Genomic DNA, 16,950 nt, shown 5'->3' on the forward strand with positions numbered 1-16,950 from the left:
TATCATAACATGGTTCCATCAATAAAAATATAAAAACAAAATTTATAAAACAGAATATTTATAAAAATGAACGAATGATGGTAACAGTGTTGTAGTGTTGCATGTGAATTTTTATTTACAACGTTGTTGGCTTACAGTGTCATGAAAAGTACCTGATTCCTCTATTATTGCATATGTATCACACTGAATGGTTTCAAATCTTTCAACAAAACATAATATTCTCTTTCTTATTGTGGCGTCATGGACACTGAGCTGAGGCTAGAGAGGCTTGCACTTCTTTGGATGTTCTGCTGGGATCTTTTGTGACTTCCTGGATGAGTTATCGCTGTACCCTTGGAGACAATTTGGCAGCCTGGCCATTCCTGGGAAGAGTTTCCACTGTTCCAAGTGTTCACCGTTTGAAGATAATGGGTCTCACTGTGGATCAGTGGAGTCCCACAACCTTATAAATGGCTTTGTAACCCTTTCCAGACATATATTTCAACAACTTTTTTTCTCTCCTTTTCTGGAATTTCCTTTGATTGTGGCATAATGTGCTTGCATAAACTTTGTGGTGACTACTTCATTCTTGATGGTAAGGTTCAATATGAGTGGGGTTTAGATTCAACGGGGCTGGCTCCAAGCAAGCCTGGCTGTGTTTAATCAGATAAATCTAGTTATCAATTAAATTAGGTTAATTGTTTGATTGAGAAACTAATGACTTTTTCACATGGGTGATGTGGGTATTTTATATATCACAACTTTTCACATTAAGTATCGTGATATTACTTTGATAGACATCGCCCAGCCCTTGCTGTGAGTACAACTTGCTGCACTTCTACAGCTTCTGTCGGTCTGTGTTTTCTTACTGCACAGCTACATATACTACTCATTCTGTAAGTCTGTGTTCATGTACTACACAGCTACTCATATTCTACTCATTCTGTATGGCTGTGTTCACTTACTACACAGCTACACATATTTTTTTATTTTTAAAAAATGTTTTTTGGGGTTTTTTTTCCTTTATTTGATAGGACAGTGTAGAGAGACAAGAAGGATTAGGAGGAGAGAAAGGGAGAGACGTGCAACAAAGGTCGGCGGTCGGATTCGGACCGCCGACGTCGCGGCTCGCATTGAGCATGTAGTTAGCGCTCTACGGGCTGGACCACTAGAGGCCCCACAGCTACACATATTGTACTCACATGTTTTTGTGGTTGGGCTACAGTAACAAGACTGCAGATAAAATGAATGTGGATTCATTCATTGTCAAATTGCCGCAAATTTAGTGGACCGCAGAGAACACTGTCTACAGAGACTCTGATTTATTTCCATGGAACCCCAGCTATAGATGGTTTATCCTTGAGTGTCTGCCAGTACACTTGTGGTGTACACTGCAGTTCCGTATGGTGTAGTGTGGGAAAAATACAGTTGAGTATGGTAAAGTACACAACAGTAATGGCAACAATAGTATTTTACAATTCTAGGCTTTTCAGTATTTATCAAGTTAAAATGCATAGATATTTATGGGTTTTGTGCCACAGAAGGGTGCTGTGTCCTGTGGAGCATATTGAGCAAACTATGTTTTTACATCTATCAAAAGATATAACCTCTCTCTAACACCCCTCTCTCGAACCTCCCTGCCCCCAAACCTCTAGTTTAACTAATCTTGCTTATCCTACCCACTATCGATTTGCTATTTTTAAAAAGTAATTGCCCTACTTGATTATATGTATAGTACATCTTTATATAATAGTTATATAATCATACATATAGTTCTATCATAGATAAAACTAAGTTAGAACTGAGTTAGTCCTGATCAGTAGTGTTAATCGAACACAATCTGTTAGTCTGTTGTTCAGTATATCATCTTTGATGCCCCCTGCCTGTCAATTTGTGAATTACTCACACTGGTCTCTCTGACCCTTTATGCTTAAGTTTGTCCTCAACCCCGACCTCAAGCCACCACCCCACACCCACCCCCCATTGCAGTGTTAAAACTTATTTTCTCTCTTCTCTGTTAAAGTAATGATTTCCAGTAATCTATTTATGTAATCAGAAAATAATTATCTGCAACCGCCCCCCACCACCCCGCCCCCACCCTTGAACGGAAAGAAATGACAAGATTAAAATTACAGTAGCCTTGTTCCTTTTTTTGTTAGAGGAAGGAAACATTTCAGTAAGAGTAAAGTTTCCAGCAGTATAAGCTGTTGCACTCATACTCAACACAGAAAAGAACATGACGTCTGAAACAAAGCTGCTTGATTGCATTTGTATCCGTATTCAGAGCAAAAGAGAGACATAGCATGAAAAAGATGAGATTTTAACTGCATGGTAGTGCACCACAGCAGTTAGGGAACTGGGCTTGGAACAATATGGTCATAGGTTTGATTCCCAGGTGGAGCACTGCTGTATCTTTGAGCAAGTTACGTAACCTAAATTGCTTGAGTAAATATCCAGCGTTTATGAACTATATATTATAGTTCATAAATGAGTGAAATGTACATGTAAAGACTACTAAATGCCTAAAATGTAAATGAGAGAGTGTGTCTGTGTCTGCCAGTGTCTCTGTCAAAAGTGCTATACAAATAAAACTGAATTAAACTGGAAATTTGGTATACTGATAATTTACTTCCTTGGTGGGGAGAAATATTTTTAGGAAAAATGCTGAGACATACTGCAACTGTATCCGTAACAGTCATTTAACTTAGGAACAAGACCACTATGGGAGAGTTTTAAGTTTGGGTGCTGAGTCAGTAGTTACTGTTGGCCTACAGTGTGCTTGGAAATGTACCTAACTTTTTCATATATAATGTTTAGCTGTAATTTTTGTGGAACTTCGTTAAAGTTACAGCTTTGGAAGTTAACCTAGACACAAGTGTCGGCTAATCAAACAAATAATCTACATAAAAAGTTCAAATTGACATTCTTAGCTACAGTACGTGTACATATTCTTCTGTGAACAGTTTATTATCCGGAAGTATCACTGTGCGTACTGGGACTGCCCAGTTCATGGTCAAACGTGCAAAAGCGAGAAAGTTAACTTCCTTGTGTTCATAGTCTCTCTCAGTGCCGCTAATACTGCTGCGGAATGGAGGGCCGCACTTCAAATGAATAAAGCGGTTTCCAGCAAGACTTTCACTGGAATATTCCTCTGAAGAAAATAACTGGATTTATCACCGCGATAAAAGGTTGGTCTAAATGTTGTCCTGCGGAATCATTCATGTTACAGTGTAGACTATCACACGAGCGTCTGTGAACTTTTAGAGACTACACTATACTGATGCTGAAAAACGAAAGATGATCTGTCTCGTTTTAAATGAAACTGTGCTGTGCAAGTGATTGTTTTCACTGTTTTCAGTGATTGTCCTCTCCGAATTCAACTATTTAAGTCAGTGTATGTTATTTATAATTTATTGCTTTTTGTAGTCAAATAGCCGATAATCTCGATTCTTGCGTTTGTTTCCATGCAAAATAGCTTCCGCAATTGATGAAACATGTATATCGTACAAATAAAATGTTATGGTCTTTTAAACTAAACTTAACAGTATGGACACTGAATCAACCGCTCAGGTGAGCTTGGATAACTGAACGCACTGTCACACTACGTGCCGTTATTCCGGTAATGCTTAAACATTCATAACCTCGCAAAACACATAACAGATCTTTCTCACTCAATTATTGGCAAAAGTGTTCACTTACACAAGAAAGGAAGTATTGAATCGCTGGGAAAAGCTTTACCTAGCCTACTTAGGCATCATACTGTGAGTGTCCATGGTATCTGGCCCCAGTAGCCTAAATCATGAGGGCAGCCAATTTAAAAAAATGTTTTATCTGGTTCCTTGTGAGTCGGTTTAGACTTTGATAAATAAATTATAAACTGGATGTCCTGTATGTACAATAGGTGGAGTTATTGGAATGCTTTTTTAAAAAAGATTTCCAGTTTGACTGTGTTTTCATTCACTCTCTCTGTTCTGATCCCTTTTTCAAAGACCGTGATCCCCAAGTCCAAAGACTATGGCTCTGTCTTCTATGTTAAATGCATGAGAAGTTGCTGAAAAATGACCGAAAGTATGGTGTCAGACACGTGATCACTTCTGGTATTTGGGTTTCAGCTGGAGGAAGCCAGTCGTTGTGCGGTTGTGTAGTCCTCTAGTGCCCGTGTGAGTTGGTTGAAAAAAGAGCAGAAAAATTAACTGTCAACAACATGTCATTAAAGGTGGCAGATTTAACCCCTTCTAAACCACATAACTCTTTCAAGATTGGCTGTCTGTTTTGGGCCTAAATGTCCGATTCAAACTGGCGCTCTTTTTGGACGTCAGCTGATGTAGGTTTAACTGCAGTCTACCTTCAGGGTGTCAGCCTGTCCCAAAACTTTGAAAAATGCTGATAGGTGTTGGTGTGGGTTGGTGGATCAAACACTGGAATGTTGTGGGATTGAACCCCATTTTAATCACTCTCATATCACTGAGGTGGGTTGTGAACTTTCACTGCTTGGTAATAACAAATTTTTATGTGAGATGAAAAAAAAGTGATGTGACAATGTGATGCGGCCCCGTTCTAGCCCAATTTTATTTGGGGGGGGGAGGGGGGTATATTCTCATAAAAAGTGTAATTTCTAAGTAGCCTTTTCTTTTTGATCTTATGGTGAAGCCTAGTATATTGTGCAACCCGTCTGCCAGAGTAAGCATTGGCTATATTAATCTGGACCAGAAATAAAATATTTAGTATGATGCGCACTGATTTTAGCAGTGACACCTAAAACACAATGAGAGCACGTTACCTGCTGCCTCGATGACAACGACCTGGGTGAATGTACCACGCCATAGTACGGTGCAAAAACAAACCTGCAGTCATTCATGTTATGATTTAGGCTCCGTGTTCTTATACTTTTTATACAAAACGTTTTGAGGAATAGCTTACCAGAGAACAAAATATAGGCCTACATTTTAATGAACCACAAAACATCTTTTTAATAAGTGGCAAATGTTGCAAGAAATGATTTCTCAACCATAAATTTGTAAATAAAATGAGCACTTGTGACAGCATTGCTGAGAAATGAAAATAGTTACATAATAACCTGTACATAAAAACATCAATCACTTTTGCCTAAAAGTAACTTGCAATTTGCTTCCTAAATAATTTGTGTGTGCGTGTCTTTGTCAGATCTCTCAAGATCCAGGCCGCAGCAAAGATGGTCTCGATCCTCTTGCACTGTTAAGAATTGCACACGTGATTGGATCAGAAGCAACTATCTTGCTTCCATCACTTGATGATATTTACGTATAATCACATGATTGAATCAGGCATGTCTCTCATTTTATACTTCATGGCCGAACCTCCTTTACATTTTCCACAGCCTGGGTGAAGCCAGGTCCAGGCAGAGTGTGTGTAACGATCAGTACATAACAGTTTGCTGGATGCAAGAATTAAAAATTCAGAAATGACAGTACTCTTTTATGAAAATAACAGGCTCAGTTTAATCACTGCATTTGCTGATCGCTGAATGTTTCAACATGAAATATACAAGTTAGATCATTGAATTTGAGACTGGAACACTAGTTAGTAAGCTTTGGCATTGTGCAATGCAGCATATTCCCAATAACCAAACAAATTGGACCATTGTTCTTTCCTGTGATGATCTCTTTTTAATGATGACCTCAAAAAACTCTGCAGGTCCGTACTGTTCTTTTATTGGCCATGGCCTACAGCAGCCTTGGCTGTTAGCTAGCTAACATTATGCTGCTAACGTTAATGCTACAGGCATCTCATAAATCACCACAATCTATAGTACAGGTACTGCCATTTTGTACTTTAGTCAGCAAGTGTGTTCTGCATGTCAAGTGACTTGCTTTTGCAGACACCACAAAAAGTAAAACTTAGTAACAAGTAATTCTTTAGCACTGTCTGCTTTATTATTGGGCACATGATTGATTTAGAACCCATCGAATGGTGTCATATGTGGCTTATGTAAATGAGCCAGGCCAGCCTTCCTCAGAGGGCTTTCTGTTTGAACAAACAGTGGGCCCTTTAGGTTTTATTACTGACATGTATTAAATTCTGTCTGATGACCTCATAGAAAAACAAGACGATGTTAGGAATTACTGCAATGTTAATAATAATATCGGGATTGTTACTGACTGGGTGGTTAAATCTGAAATTTTAGTTTTTGGATTTTAGACATCCCTGTTTTGTAACAGCATCGCAACTAGTTTGTTGAGCCAGAAAAAAAGTAGCGGAACCTCAACACTGAAACCAGAACAGACTGGGGCCTAGAGGAAACTGTTAGCATCAGAGACTTAAAATGTAGAAGAGGCTTATAGCAGCACTGATAGGTTTCAGGCACTTGCCATATTTTCAGTATGTCAGGGCTCCAAACCTACCAAAGGGCTTTTGGTTCATTCAAAACTTTGCCCAAATCTGCTAACAATGGGGATCCGCCTTGTTCTGTTTTAGGTCTGTTATGTTTGGCGGCTGGTGTCTGTGCCATAATCTTGGACACTTGGCTGTTGTTTTTTAAACTTTTAAAGAATCAAACTTAGCCACGACCACGTCATTTAATCAATCCTAGATAGAGTAAAATTTTGTCCACCTAAAAGTGGTGGTCACTCATATATTTACTTTAATCTTACATACTCTACATATTCACATACAGACATACATAACATAACTGCACTCTTCCCATATTGCACTTTTCATCTGTAGAGAACTGTAATAGGGTACGAGTACTACTACGGGCCTAAGACAACTACGGCAGGCCTGCGTGGGAACGATAGAAACGGGAAATCATTTGTATTTTAGAGTGACTGAAACCATTGGTCTGATTGGCTGTATATTCTCATGGATCTCTCATTGCATGCACCTTCTTGCATGCACAGGATTCAAACCTGCAGGCTCCTTTTTACCAAGTCCTCTAAGCTCCCCTTCTCCTTGCTATGAAGCAAATGTCCTTATATTCAGTGTCCAGTTCACATGTGGGTCCAGTTCAGTTCTATTTAGACTGCATTGAAAAGGGGAAACAAGGTAGTTGAGAGGAAGTGTCTATTTAAAACTTTTTTCCACTGCTTAAACTTTTTAACACTTACCAAAAGTGACGTTTCTTGGCAAAAGACAGGCACAGACCGTCAGAAATGGAGAAGGGTTGGGGGAGGAGGTAATGCGTTAAACTGCCTGTGGGTGACACCCACAGTGTTTGACCCAGGATTCAAATCGGCCCCCTGCTATTTTTTTAAAGGGTCATCATGAAATGTCTTTTATTGTAAAACTCACTTTTATTGTAAAAACAATATATATTCATCTTTAATTAACAATATATGAATTAATTTTTTATTCATTGAATGTATTATTTACTTACATTCAGTTTTTAAGCATAATGTACCAAACATGGCAATCAAACTTCTGCACACTTATTAAGTTGCTTCCTCTTTTTTAAGAGATACAATTTATACTTTTAAAAATATATCGCTTTTAAAAATGATCGCCACTGACTTAGCATTGGGGAAACCCTCAGCTTACAGCAAAATACTGTACTACGGTAACTGCTGGGGGAATTCTAGCTGCTTCCTTGGCTAATCCGAATGCAGTGCCAGTAAAATACAATTATGGTAGGGCTGCTAAGGTTAGGGAGGTTCTAAAATTTCCACAAAAATGAACTAAACAGTGAACATTAAACTGTGTTTCCCCAATCCTGTCTGAAGTGATATTGTGCTGCAATTTCAAGCATTCCAACTGTGTGTCATCTGTAGATTGCCTGAGTGAGCTCATTCATTACTTTAGCGCAGTAATTTGCCCCTGGTCTGCAATCAAAACCTCTCAGACTGCCCATCTACTGTAATGTGTGCACTGTGGCTTTGTGTACGATGCTGGTTTCTTGCCGTGTTGTTCAGCTGCTTGAGAACATGACTCTGTCTGATCCCAGGATGGGCTGTGCCAAGTCCAAGCCTGATGAGGACTCTACAAACAAGGCTCTGGACGACCAGAACTCCTCCAGCAAAACCCCACCTGGGCACTATGTTCAGGACCCCACATCCACATCCAAGAATACTGCAGTAAGTTACGGCCAAAGGGTGGGGGGGCGACGAGAAGCTATGATGGTCACCAAGAAAGTAATGAGCGTTTCATTTTTTCTAAACATCTCCCAAAATGTTTTAAAAATGAAATGAAGCAAACAGTGGACTACACCCCTTACAGGAAGAATGCAGTGTGAATGTTTGTGTGTGTGCGTGTTTGTGTGCATGTGTGTTTTTGTGTGTGCGAGTGTGTGTTTCTATGTGTGGTGCAGGGTCACTGTGTCAGAAGTGTGGGGCAGTTGTGAAAAATGGGCGCATTGCATCACTGAGGAGTAGTTATAGTGCTAATTCGGTGAGATCAGTCCAAACCTCAATAAGTACTGAACACTCCTATTGATGTGTGGGCCAGTTGTCAAGACTTAATCCATTGCTGTCGTATGTAATGAAGTCTTTTAGTTAGAAAAGCCTGTGGAAATGAAACCGTTTTAACCCATTTCCTTTTTCTCGTTCTATCTCTCCCTCTTCAGACCAAACCCAGTCTTCCTGCAGCTGCTGGTGAGTGTGTGTACAGTGTGTGTATAATTCCTCCCCTTCCCACAGTCACTGTCTGTTATTCTCACAGTGCTGTTCTTGACTTTGCATCAGTCTGAGGACCACTCCCACATCTCAGTCCTGATGTACTCCCATCGGCTTCCTGCCTGCCCAGTGCTCTGGTGTCAGCTGTGTTATTTTCCGGGGGGGGAGGGGGGGAGGGAGGGAGGGGGGGAGGGGGGGGGGGAGGGACGGGGGCACAGGGGGACAGGGGTAGGATCTCTCCAGATCTCCACACAGTTAACCTGCACCATAGCGTTTTCACTACATTGCTGTCATGTTTCTCTGTAGTGATGTGAGTGCAATGGCTAGTCCAACCACGCGTCCGCTCCTCTCCTGGACTGACCCAGAGCAGTGCTAATAGAGCCATCCTATATGGCACTCATCCCCCTACGAATTCAACCCAAACACCCACCCCACAACCTCCACTATAATTTCTGCTAACATCTCCACACTCCTTCGATTGTCTGTTAGTTATTAGCTTAATTAAAGCCAGTATTTACAGAAGTATTTTACAGAATCTCACCTGATGTTCCAGGTGTAAATGAGTCGGTCACTGAAAGGTTATTTTAAAATCGGCAGAGGCCCTGACTACAGAACTGGAAGCATAATTCTGTTCTGTAGAGAGGAAGTGCTCTCAGCCTGACTGGGGAGTGGCACTCTGAGGAAATACCCAGCAGCCCTTTGGTTAGCCTCAGCCATTTTAGAGCTACGCTGGGCTCGAATCACCTCCCTTTGCAGGCATAGACACACGAGAGAATCAGCATGGGCTCTGCGGGATACAGCTGTGTGAGTTGGGACCTCAGAATGAGGAGCCCCCCATCCTGGCGAACAGGTCTATTTGTGTATGTGGCTGAGAGCCAGTGTTATGCAAGGATGCTATGTAAGTGTTTTAGCGGTTTAGTCGGTCAGCGGGGTAGCGCAAAAGCACACGTGTCTGAGATGGTCCTGTGAGCGGTGTCCCTCTCACCCGGCTCTCTGCTGCAGGTCCGGAAAGCGTAGCCATCGCGCTGTTTGATTATGAGGGCTTACACGAAGGAGACCTGGGCTTCAAGAAGGGCGATCGCCTGAAGATATTACAGGAGTGAGTCAGAGCCTGCGCCGCCCCCTAGTGTCAGAGAACGTTAATGGCAGCACTGCTTCCTCGAGCTGGGGTTCCCCAACCAGGTACTGGAGAGCCCCTGTGTATGCTGGTTTTCATTTCAGCCAATCCCTTAATGGTTTGGCTTCAATGGCCGGTTTACAGCATTTAGATGTTCACTGATTTCAACTGTAGATCCACTATTTAACCAATACATAATGTTACAAATGTGACATCTTTCAAAAAGCCATTTGCCACAGAAAATCACTCATTGTCTGAGAACTGATTTGACTGATTAAACGTCCATAAGTTAATTGGAATATTAATTCTATATCTGTTTCTGATATCAGGTAGAATATTTAGAGAGTAAACCATCCCTTGTTTGACATTAATTTCTCATTACCAACAAGTCCCAACAGGTCTTTCTATTTCAAAAGAAGAAAACCACATACACAGGGGTTCCCCCGGAACAGGGATGGGAACCCATGTCCAAGAGAAATATAAACATAGATTTTGAGTGCTTCACATGTACTGGTTTTGCTTTATGGGGAATAGGGGGTCACGGTCTAGATTTGTATGTAATCTTTTTGTTGTGTGGATTTGTAACTGATATTTTCTCTGAGCGCTCTGTAGTAAGATGGGACTTCCAAAGCTTGCTCTTTCTAATTCCACATCCCCCTCTATCCTTTCTCCCATCCTGTTTTCCTCTCCTTCTGCCTTTCATCATCCCCTCCCTCTCTTTGTACTCTTCCATCTTTCTGTTTTTTCCTCCCATCTCTCCCCTTTTTGCTTTCATTCCCTTCCCACCCTCTTTCTCTCCCCCATATTGCTCTGTCTGTCTGTCATTCTCTCCCTCCCTCTTTCTCTCTCCCCCTTTCCTTCTTCCATCGTTCTCTCCCTCCCTCCCTTCCTCCCTGCAGGTCAGGAGAGTGGTGGAAGGCCATGTCCATTAGCACAGGCCAGGAAGGATTCATTCCCAGTAACTATGTTGCAAAAGATAGCCTGGAAACAGAAGAGTGAGTATGTGTGTTTGTGTACTCGTGCATGTGTGTATGTATGTGTATGCGCGTGACTGAGAAACTGTGTGTGTGTGTGTGTGTGCGTGTGTGCATGTGTAAAAGAGTGCTTCTGTGCATATATGACTGCGACAGAGTGTGTGTGCATGTGACTGGCAGACACTGTGTGTCTATATATGTGTGATAGAGTATGTATTTGTGTGTGTGTGTGTCTATGCATGTGCATACTTCTGGGTGTGTATGAGCATAGATGGGGAAATCATTGGGGGTTAATCATTCATACACAGTGTATGATAATAAAACCAAATCAGCTTGCGCAGATGAATCATTCACCTATGTGCACAAAACTCACCTGTATGTACAAATCAATAATTCACTTGCATGTATAGACAAAAATGGTAGATGACCTAACACAATGCATCTGTTCGAATGAGAGACAATGGACAATCTTCATGTATGGACATTTACATGAATATTCAAGCAGATTGTGGTTATTATGTGAAACAATGTTCTTAAGATCTTGCTTTTAAACAAAGCTGACTAGCTACTACCCTGGCTATTTGTCTGTATTGTACGAGAATGTGACAGCAAGAACAAGCTCATTAAGTTATTCAGTCAGACCAGGTACCTTCTCAACCAGCTGTCAAACCTGCTTCATAAATAAAACAATGGAAATGTGCACAGCAGTATGCAAGCCGTCAACATAGTGGTATGCATAATTTATTAACACTGCGCTATATATGTCATTAACAGGCCGTATTAATATGTCATTAATATGGCAGTATGTATGTCGTTGGCATGGCGGTACATCCCATTAGCATGTTGGTACATATGACATTATACTGCTCTGTTTTTCAGGTGGTTCTTCAAAGGCGTGAGCCGTAAAGATGCAGAGCGGCAGCTTCTGGCACCAGGGAATCGAGTGGGAGCCTACATGATCCGCGACAGCGAGACCAGCAAAGGTCTGACTGCTGCTCCACACTGATGCTGCTCCACACTATGGCTACTTTACACTGCTGCTGCTCCACACTGCTGCTGCTACTCTATGCTTCTGTTCCGCACAGTTGTTGACTCTTCTGTGATGTCCCCGCAGGCAGTTACTCCCTTTCGGTGAGAGACAGTGACGGCTGCAGCACTGATACTGTCAAGCATTACAAGATCCGCACTCTGGACAACGGAGGTTTCTACATCTCCCCCCGTATCACCTTCAGCACTCTGCTGGAGCTGATCAGCCACTATAAGAGTGAGTTTCCTCTGTTAGCTATGACTACAAGAGTGAGTGTCCCCTGTTAGCTAGCTCTACAAGAGTGAGTGTCCTCTGTTAACTAGCACTACAAGAGTGAGTGTCCTCTGTTAGCAGGCACTACAAGAGTGAGTGTCCTCTGTTAGCTAGCACTATAAGAGGGAGTGTCCTCTGTTAGCTAGCACTATAAGAGGGAGTGTCCTCTGTTAGCTATCACTATAAGAGGGAGTGTCCCCTGTTAGCTAGCACTATAAGAGGGAGTGTCCCCTGTTAGCATGTGCAAGTGCCCTGAACTACTCTTCCTACAGCGCTTCTGACAGTAACCTATTTCTGTGTGTGTTTGCGTGTGTGTGTGTGTGTGTGTGTGTGATGTATGTGTGTGTGTGTGTGTGTGTGTGTGTGTGTGTGTGTGGTGCACATACTTTGGTGTATACAATGTGTGTACAGAGCAGAGTGATGGTCTGTGTCAGTGCCTGAAGGCACCGTGTTTGAGTCCAAAGCCACAGAAGCCCTGGGAGAAGGATGCCTGGGAGATCCCCAGGGAGTCCCTGAAGCTGGATAAGAAACTGGGGGCGGGCCAGTTCGGCGAGGTCTGGATGGGTGAGCCACGCGTCACTCAACCTTTCCATCCCATTGGCTGAGCGAGGCTAGGCTGAGAGCTAGCCCTGGCCTCCTGCAGTGATATGTGGGTAACATAGCTCTCCCCCTGTCAGCCACGTACAACAAGCACACCAAGGTGGCGGTGAAGACGATGAAGCCGGGCACCATGTCGGTGGAGGCCTTTCTGGAGGAAGCCAACCTGATGAAGAGCCTCCAGCACGACAAGCTGGTGCGCCTCAACGCCGTGGTAACCAAAGAGGAGCCCATTTACATCATCACGGAGTTCATGGAGAAAGGCAAGCATAGAGCAAACTTGCTTGCCTCATTGCTTCAGCTTCTCTCTTCTCTCTATTACTTTTCCTCTCTCACACTCCTTTCAGTATTCTCTACCTCCCTCTGCTCTCACTTGAAAGTACTTACATTTCTACGTGTATGAGAATGATATGTCATATAAAATTTGGCGTAATTCAATTTAAATAATTTTCTCATTGTGTAATTTTAATTCAATGCAATGCTGTGTAAAGAAGGTGTGTTTTTATTGGTCTGTGTTTGTGTGCATTTGCATTTCCCTGCATCTGAAGCTGGCAGTGTGTGTGTGTGTGTGCGCGCGTGTATGTGTGTGTGTGTGTGTGTATTTCCTGCTGATGGTGTGTGTTGTGTGGGTCTGCAGGGAGTTTACTGGACTTCCTGAAGACCGATGAAGGAAACCGTCTCCAACTGCCAAAACTTATAGACTTTTCCGCACAGGTGAGTTTCAGAATTCACCACATGAATCAACTTAGTATCACAGGAGAATCTCAACTGTCATTATACTTAATCTCAACTGTCATCAGACTTAAATCCAACTGTCATCAGACTTATTTGCTTTTGTGATTTCAGCCCACTTTAGTCACAGCAATCCTCAGTGTTGTTTTAACCTTACTAGTTATTCATGCAGTTAATGACTTTTAAAAAAAAACATAGTTTTGTTGCAGTTTTACTGAGGGGAATGTGTAAATAATTAAAACGTTCTTTACAGACAGTTTATGATTTGTGAGTTTATGACGCAGTTAATTATTGTTGATAGAGAAATTTGCAGATATCTGGGTTGTGGACACAGTGTTCAGCTGGTTTTCATCTGTTTGAAATGTGAATATGAGTATGCATTTGTGCTTCTGCCCCACACACGTCAGCGGACTGTAACACACATAAAACCGCACTAACTATGCTCACAGAAACAGAAGCACTGAGCATGCTCAGAGATGCTATCAGTCGCGTGTGAGGCAGGGGGCTGGAGCTGTGGCCTGTGGTAAAATGGCTGTGTAAATTATCAGAGCTCTCCTGCATGTGCACACTCGAGCTTGTGTTTTTAACAACGTGCAGCTTTGTTCCTTTAGTAACCGAAGCTCAATATTCAAATGAGCCTTTTCTGTCATCACACATTGCTCGGGGGAGCGGCGAGTGTGTGAGAGTGTTTATATTTATCTGCATGAGTGTGTGTGAGCTTCAAAAGGGAAACACACTAGTGTTGTCACTTTTTATTCAGCTGCAAAATGAGTCACATGCATTATTCCTCCATCTGAACGCTTCACTAGAGCAGAGGAGCAAATGAGAACATAGGGACAGTTGGGCAGAGGAAATGTGAACAACCCATTATTATAAGTTTCCTGATCTGAGATGAACTTGGCCTTTCAGCTCATACTAGTTTAGGTTAGGATATGGACAGGAGAGCGCTGATTCTAGATCAGCAAACATGCTTCATGGCACACCCTGGCCTGAACCCCCACAGAAGCAAAGCCAGAGACTACAGTGGCAAGGGAAAACTCCCTGAATGGCATACAGACAGAAACATTTGGAGAAACCAGACTCAGTAGGGGGAGCCCATCTTTCTGTGGCTGGCTCATTGAAGTACTGATCTAGGATTAGTCTTGCCCTTTTAGCTCATAATGGATGAGGTTAGGATACGGACGGGGGAAACTGATCTGAAATCAGCGCTTTGGCTCTGTGTGTCAGATTGCAGAGGGCATGGCCTTCATCGAGCGCAAGAACTACATCCACAGGGATCTGCGCACCGCCAACATCCTGGTCAACAAGGCTCTGGTGTGCAAGATCGCTGACTTTGGCCTGGCCCGTGTCATCGAGGACAACGAGTACACCGCCAGGGAAGGTGAGTGCAAGAGCCAGGCCGCTACAGAAGGTGCACCTCATTACCCTCTGTGTGGAACGTCTGATTGCAAGTGGCAGTGTGGTCCAGTTGGTTGGGAACTGGGGTTGTAACGTAGAGGTTGCAGGTTTGATTCCCAGGAGGGAGGGCACTTCTGCTGTTATTCCCCTGAGGAATGTACTTAAACTGAATTACTTCTGTGACATGTACAGCGGTATAAATGCGCTGAATTCATACAAAAAGTAAGCTTGTCACTCTGGATAAGGGGATCCCGCCTCACTGAGAGGGTTCTGAAAACTGAATTAAGATCCTGGCTAAAGGTGTTTGAGGTAGATTAACCTCTGCCACCCTCGGCCCTAATGAGTCCACTTGGATCAGGCCTGGCTACTGACCCGCCCCTCTCCCCCTCCAATAGGTGCCAAGTTCCCCATCAAGTGGACTGCTCCCGAGGCCATAAACTACGGCTCCTTCACCATCAAGTCTGACGTCTGGTCCTTCGGCATCCTACTGATGGAGATCATCACCTACGGCCGCACTCCGTATCCAGGTCAGCGACTGGGGTCGCCGTGGTGTTCTTGGTTACCTCAGTAACTGCATGCACATCGCTAGGCGCCATCCTGCTTTTTCCCTTCACCTGCAGCCCTCATTGAGTCTGCATGTCTGTGTGCACCTGTGGGTGCGGTTTGCATACGTGTGCATATGTGTGTGTACATGTGTATGTCTTTCTTGCTCCCCTCAGGTATGACGAACCCGGAGGTGATCCGCAGCCTGGAGAAGGGCTACCGCATGCAACGGCCAGACAGCTGTCCAGCAGAGCTGTATGACATCATGCTGACCTGCTGGAAGAACAGGCCTGAGGACCGGCCCACTTTCGAGTACCTGCAGAGTGTGCTGGAGGACTTCTACACTGCCACTGAGAGCCAGTACCAACAGCAGCCCTGATAACACACACACACACACACTCACATACACTCTCTCTCTCTCACACACACACACTGCTACTGAGAGCCAGTTCCAACAGCAGCCCTGATAACACACACACACTCTCTCTCTCTCTCTCACACACACACACACATACTGTAGTTCCTGGTGTTGAAAGGTGAGCTTACCTTGACACAGCCTTGTTCTCTCTCTGATGCACTGATACTTCCTCTCAGGTGAAGCACCTGTAGTTCCATCTCCTTGCCCCCTGTCTGTCTGTCTGTCTGCTGCAGAGGCACACTGTCTTTCACACTCTAATAACTCAGGTATATGTTTTATAAAATGACTATCTCCTTCATTTAATATGAGGCCTCACAGCTGTGCAAACTAATCTTCTAGCCCTGTCATGTCATGATATGATGGACATTACATGCAGTCTTTTTACTCTGGGTGGATGCTGTTTACAGTGGGTGCATCTTTGGATTCAGCTGTAGGGTACACGGTCTTACAGAGGAGGGTGCTGTTGTGAATGTACAGTTTGCAATTTGCATATGAAGGAAAATGGCTTTCATTTCCACCTCTCTCCTTTAAAATATAAATGAATCCATTCATCTGACAGAAAGGAGGTGTGAGGGGTTTCGATTGCTATTTATCTGATGGGATCAACCTCATTATTCACTTAGTAAATAGTATTTATCATGATGGAAAAAGGTTTTTAATGGTAAAGGTTAATTTATTTGCTGGGTACACTGCTGTACCACCAACACATTTAGCAAAGCTTTAGCTAACGAACAGTGCCTTGTTAGACATTAGATAGTTTACTTTTATTTTGACATTTTCTATTTAATTTTTCTATTTGTCTTTTACATCCTGTCTGTAATTGGGCAGTTGAGATGAAGTCTGCAATACTTTCTTGGCATTTGTTTTTATTTAATTCATTCTAAGTGTCGCCTTAGCTGTGCTGCCACATGGAAAACAGCCAGTATTCATCAGAATTTAAAATGTAAAAATGACACAAAATTCACTGCTACTGTCTTTTTGATTACCTCCTCTAGATACTGTGACTAGTTTGTAACTTGAGGGTCTGTCTCTATCTGTCATAAGCCATAAATAAGCCAATGCACCTTGCGTTTTATTTATAAAAAATTACTTCTTTAAAAACTGCACTTATCCTTAAAATTAGAGCCACGTGACAGTGTAGAGACTGTACGTCATTTTAAAGTGCCAAATTCAAGTTTGCATGTGAGTCTGCAGCCTTTGGTCATCAATGTTGTACTAAAATCAAATTAAACGTTTTTTAAAATTATTTTGTCATTGGTGTTTCACATCTGAATGTACAGTATATCGCAATTGTCATACCACTATCCATC

At 42.7% G+C, this 16,950-nt stretch overlaps 1 protein-coding gene across 1 annotated transcript; it reads left to right on the forward strand.

The window, feature by feature from the left end:
* The first annotated feature begins 3,016 nt into the window (after nt 1-3,016).
* LOC118211520 (tyrosine-protein kinase HCK-like) lies at nt 3,017-16,886 on the forward strand. Its single transcript, XM_035388790.1, has 13 exons — nt 3,017-3,167; nt 7,895-8,024; nt 8,513-8,540; nt 9,564-9,660; nt 10,578-10,673; nt 11,532-11,635; nt 11,767-11,916; nt 12,364-12,516; nt 12,630-12,812; nt 13,187-13,263; nt 14,509-14,662; nt 15,075-15,206; nt 15,399-16,886. The coding sequence occupies exons 2-13, from the start codon at nt 7,896-7,898 to the stop codon at nt 15,599-15,601; spliced, it is 1,506 nt and encodes a 501-aa protein (XP_035244681.1). The 5' UTR covers nt 3,017-3,167; nt 7,895; the 3' UTR covers nt 15,602-16,886.
* Nucleotides 16,887-16,950: the final 64 nt, after the last annotated feature.

The sequence above is a fragment of the Anguilla anguilla genome, chromosome 13, assembly GCF_013347855.1.
Source record: "Anguilla anguilla isolate fAngAng1 chromosome 13, fAngAng1.pri, whole genome shotgun sequence".
NCBI classification, from domain to species: Eukaryota; Metazoa; Chordata; class Actinopteri; order Anguilliformes; family Anguillidae; genus Anguilla; species Anguilla anguilla.

Coding starts and splice junctions, on each gene's coding strand:
- LOC118211520 (XM_035388790.1), top strand. CDS start 7,896: ATGGGCTGTGCCAAGTCCAAGCCTGATGAGGACTCTACAAACAAGGCT. Junction 12,517..12,629: donor GTTCGGCGAGGTCTGGATGG/GTGAGCCACGCG, acceptor TCCCCCTGTCAG/CCACGTACAACAAGCACACC. Junction 14,663..15,074: donor CGAGTACACCGCCAGGGAAG/GTGAGTGCAAGA, acceptor CCCCTCCAATAG/GTGCCAAGTTCCCCATCAAG.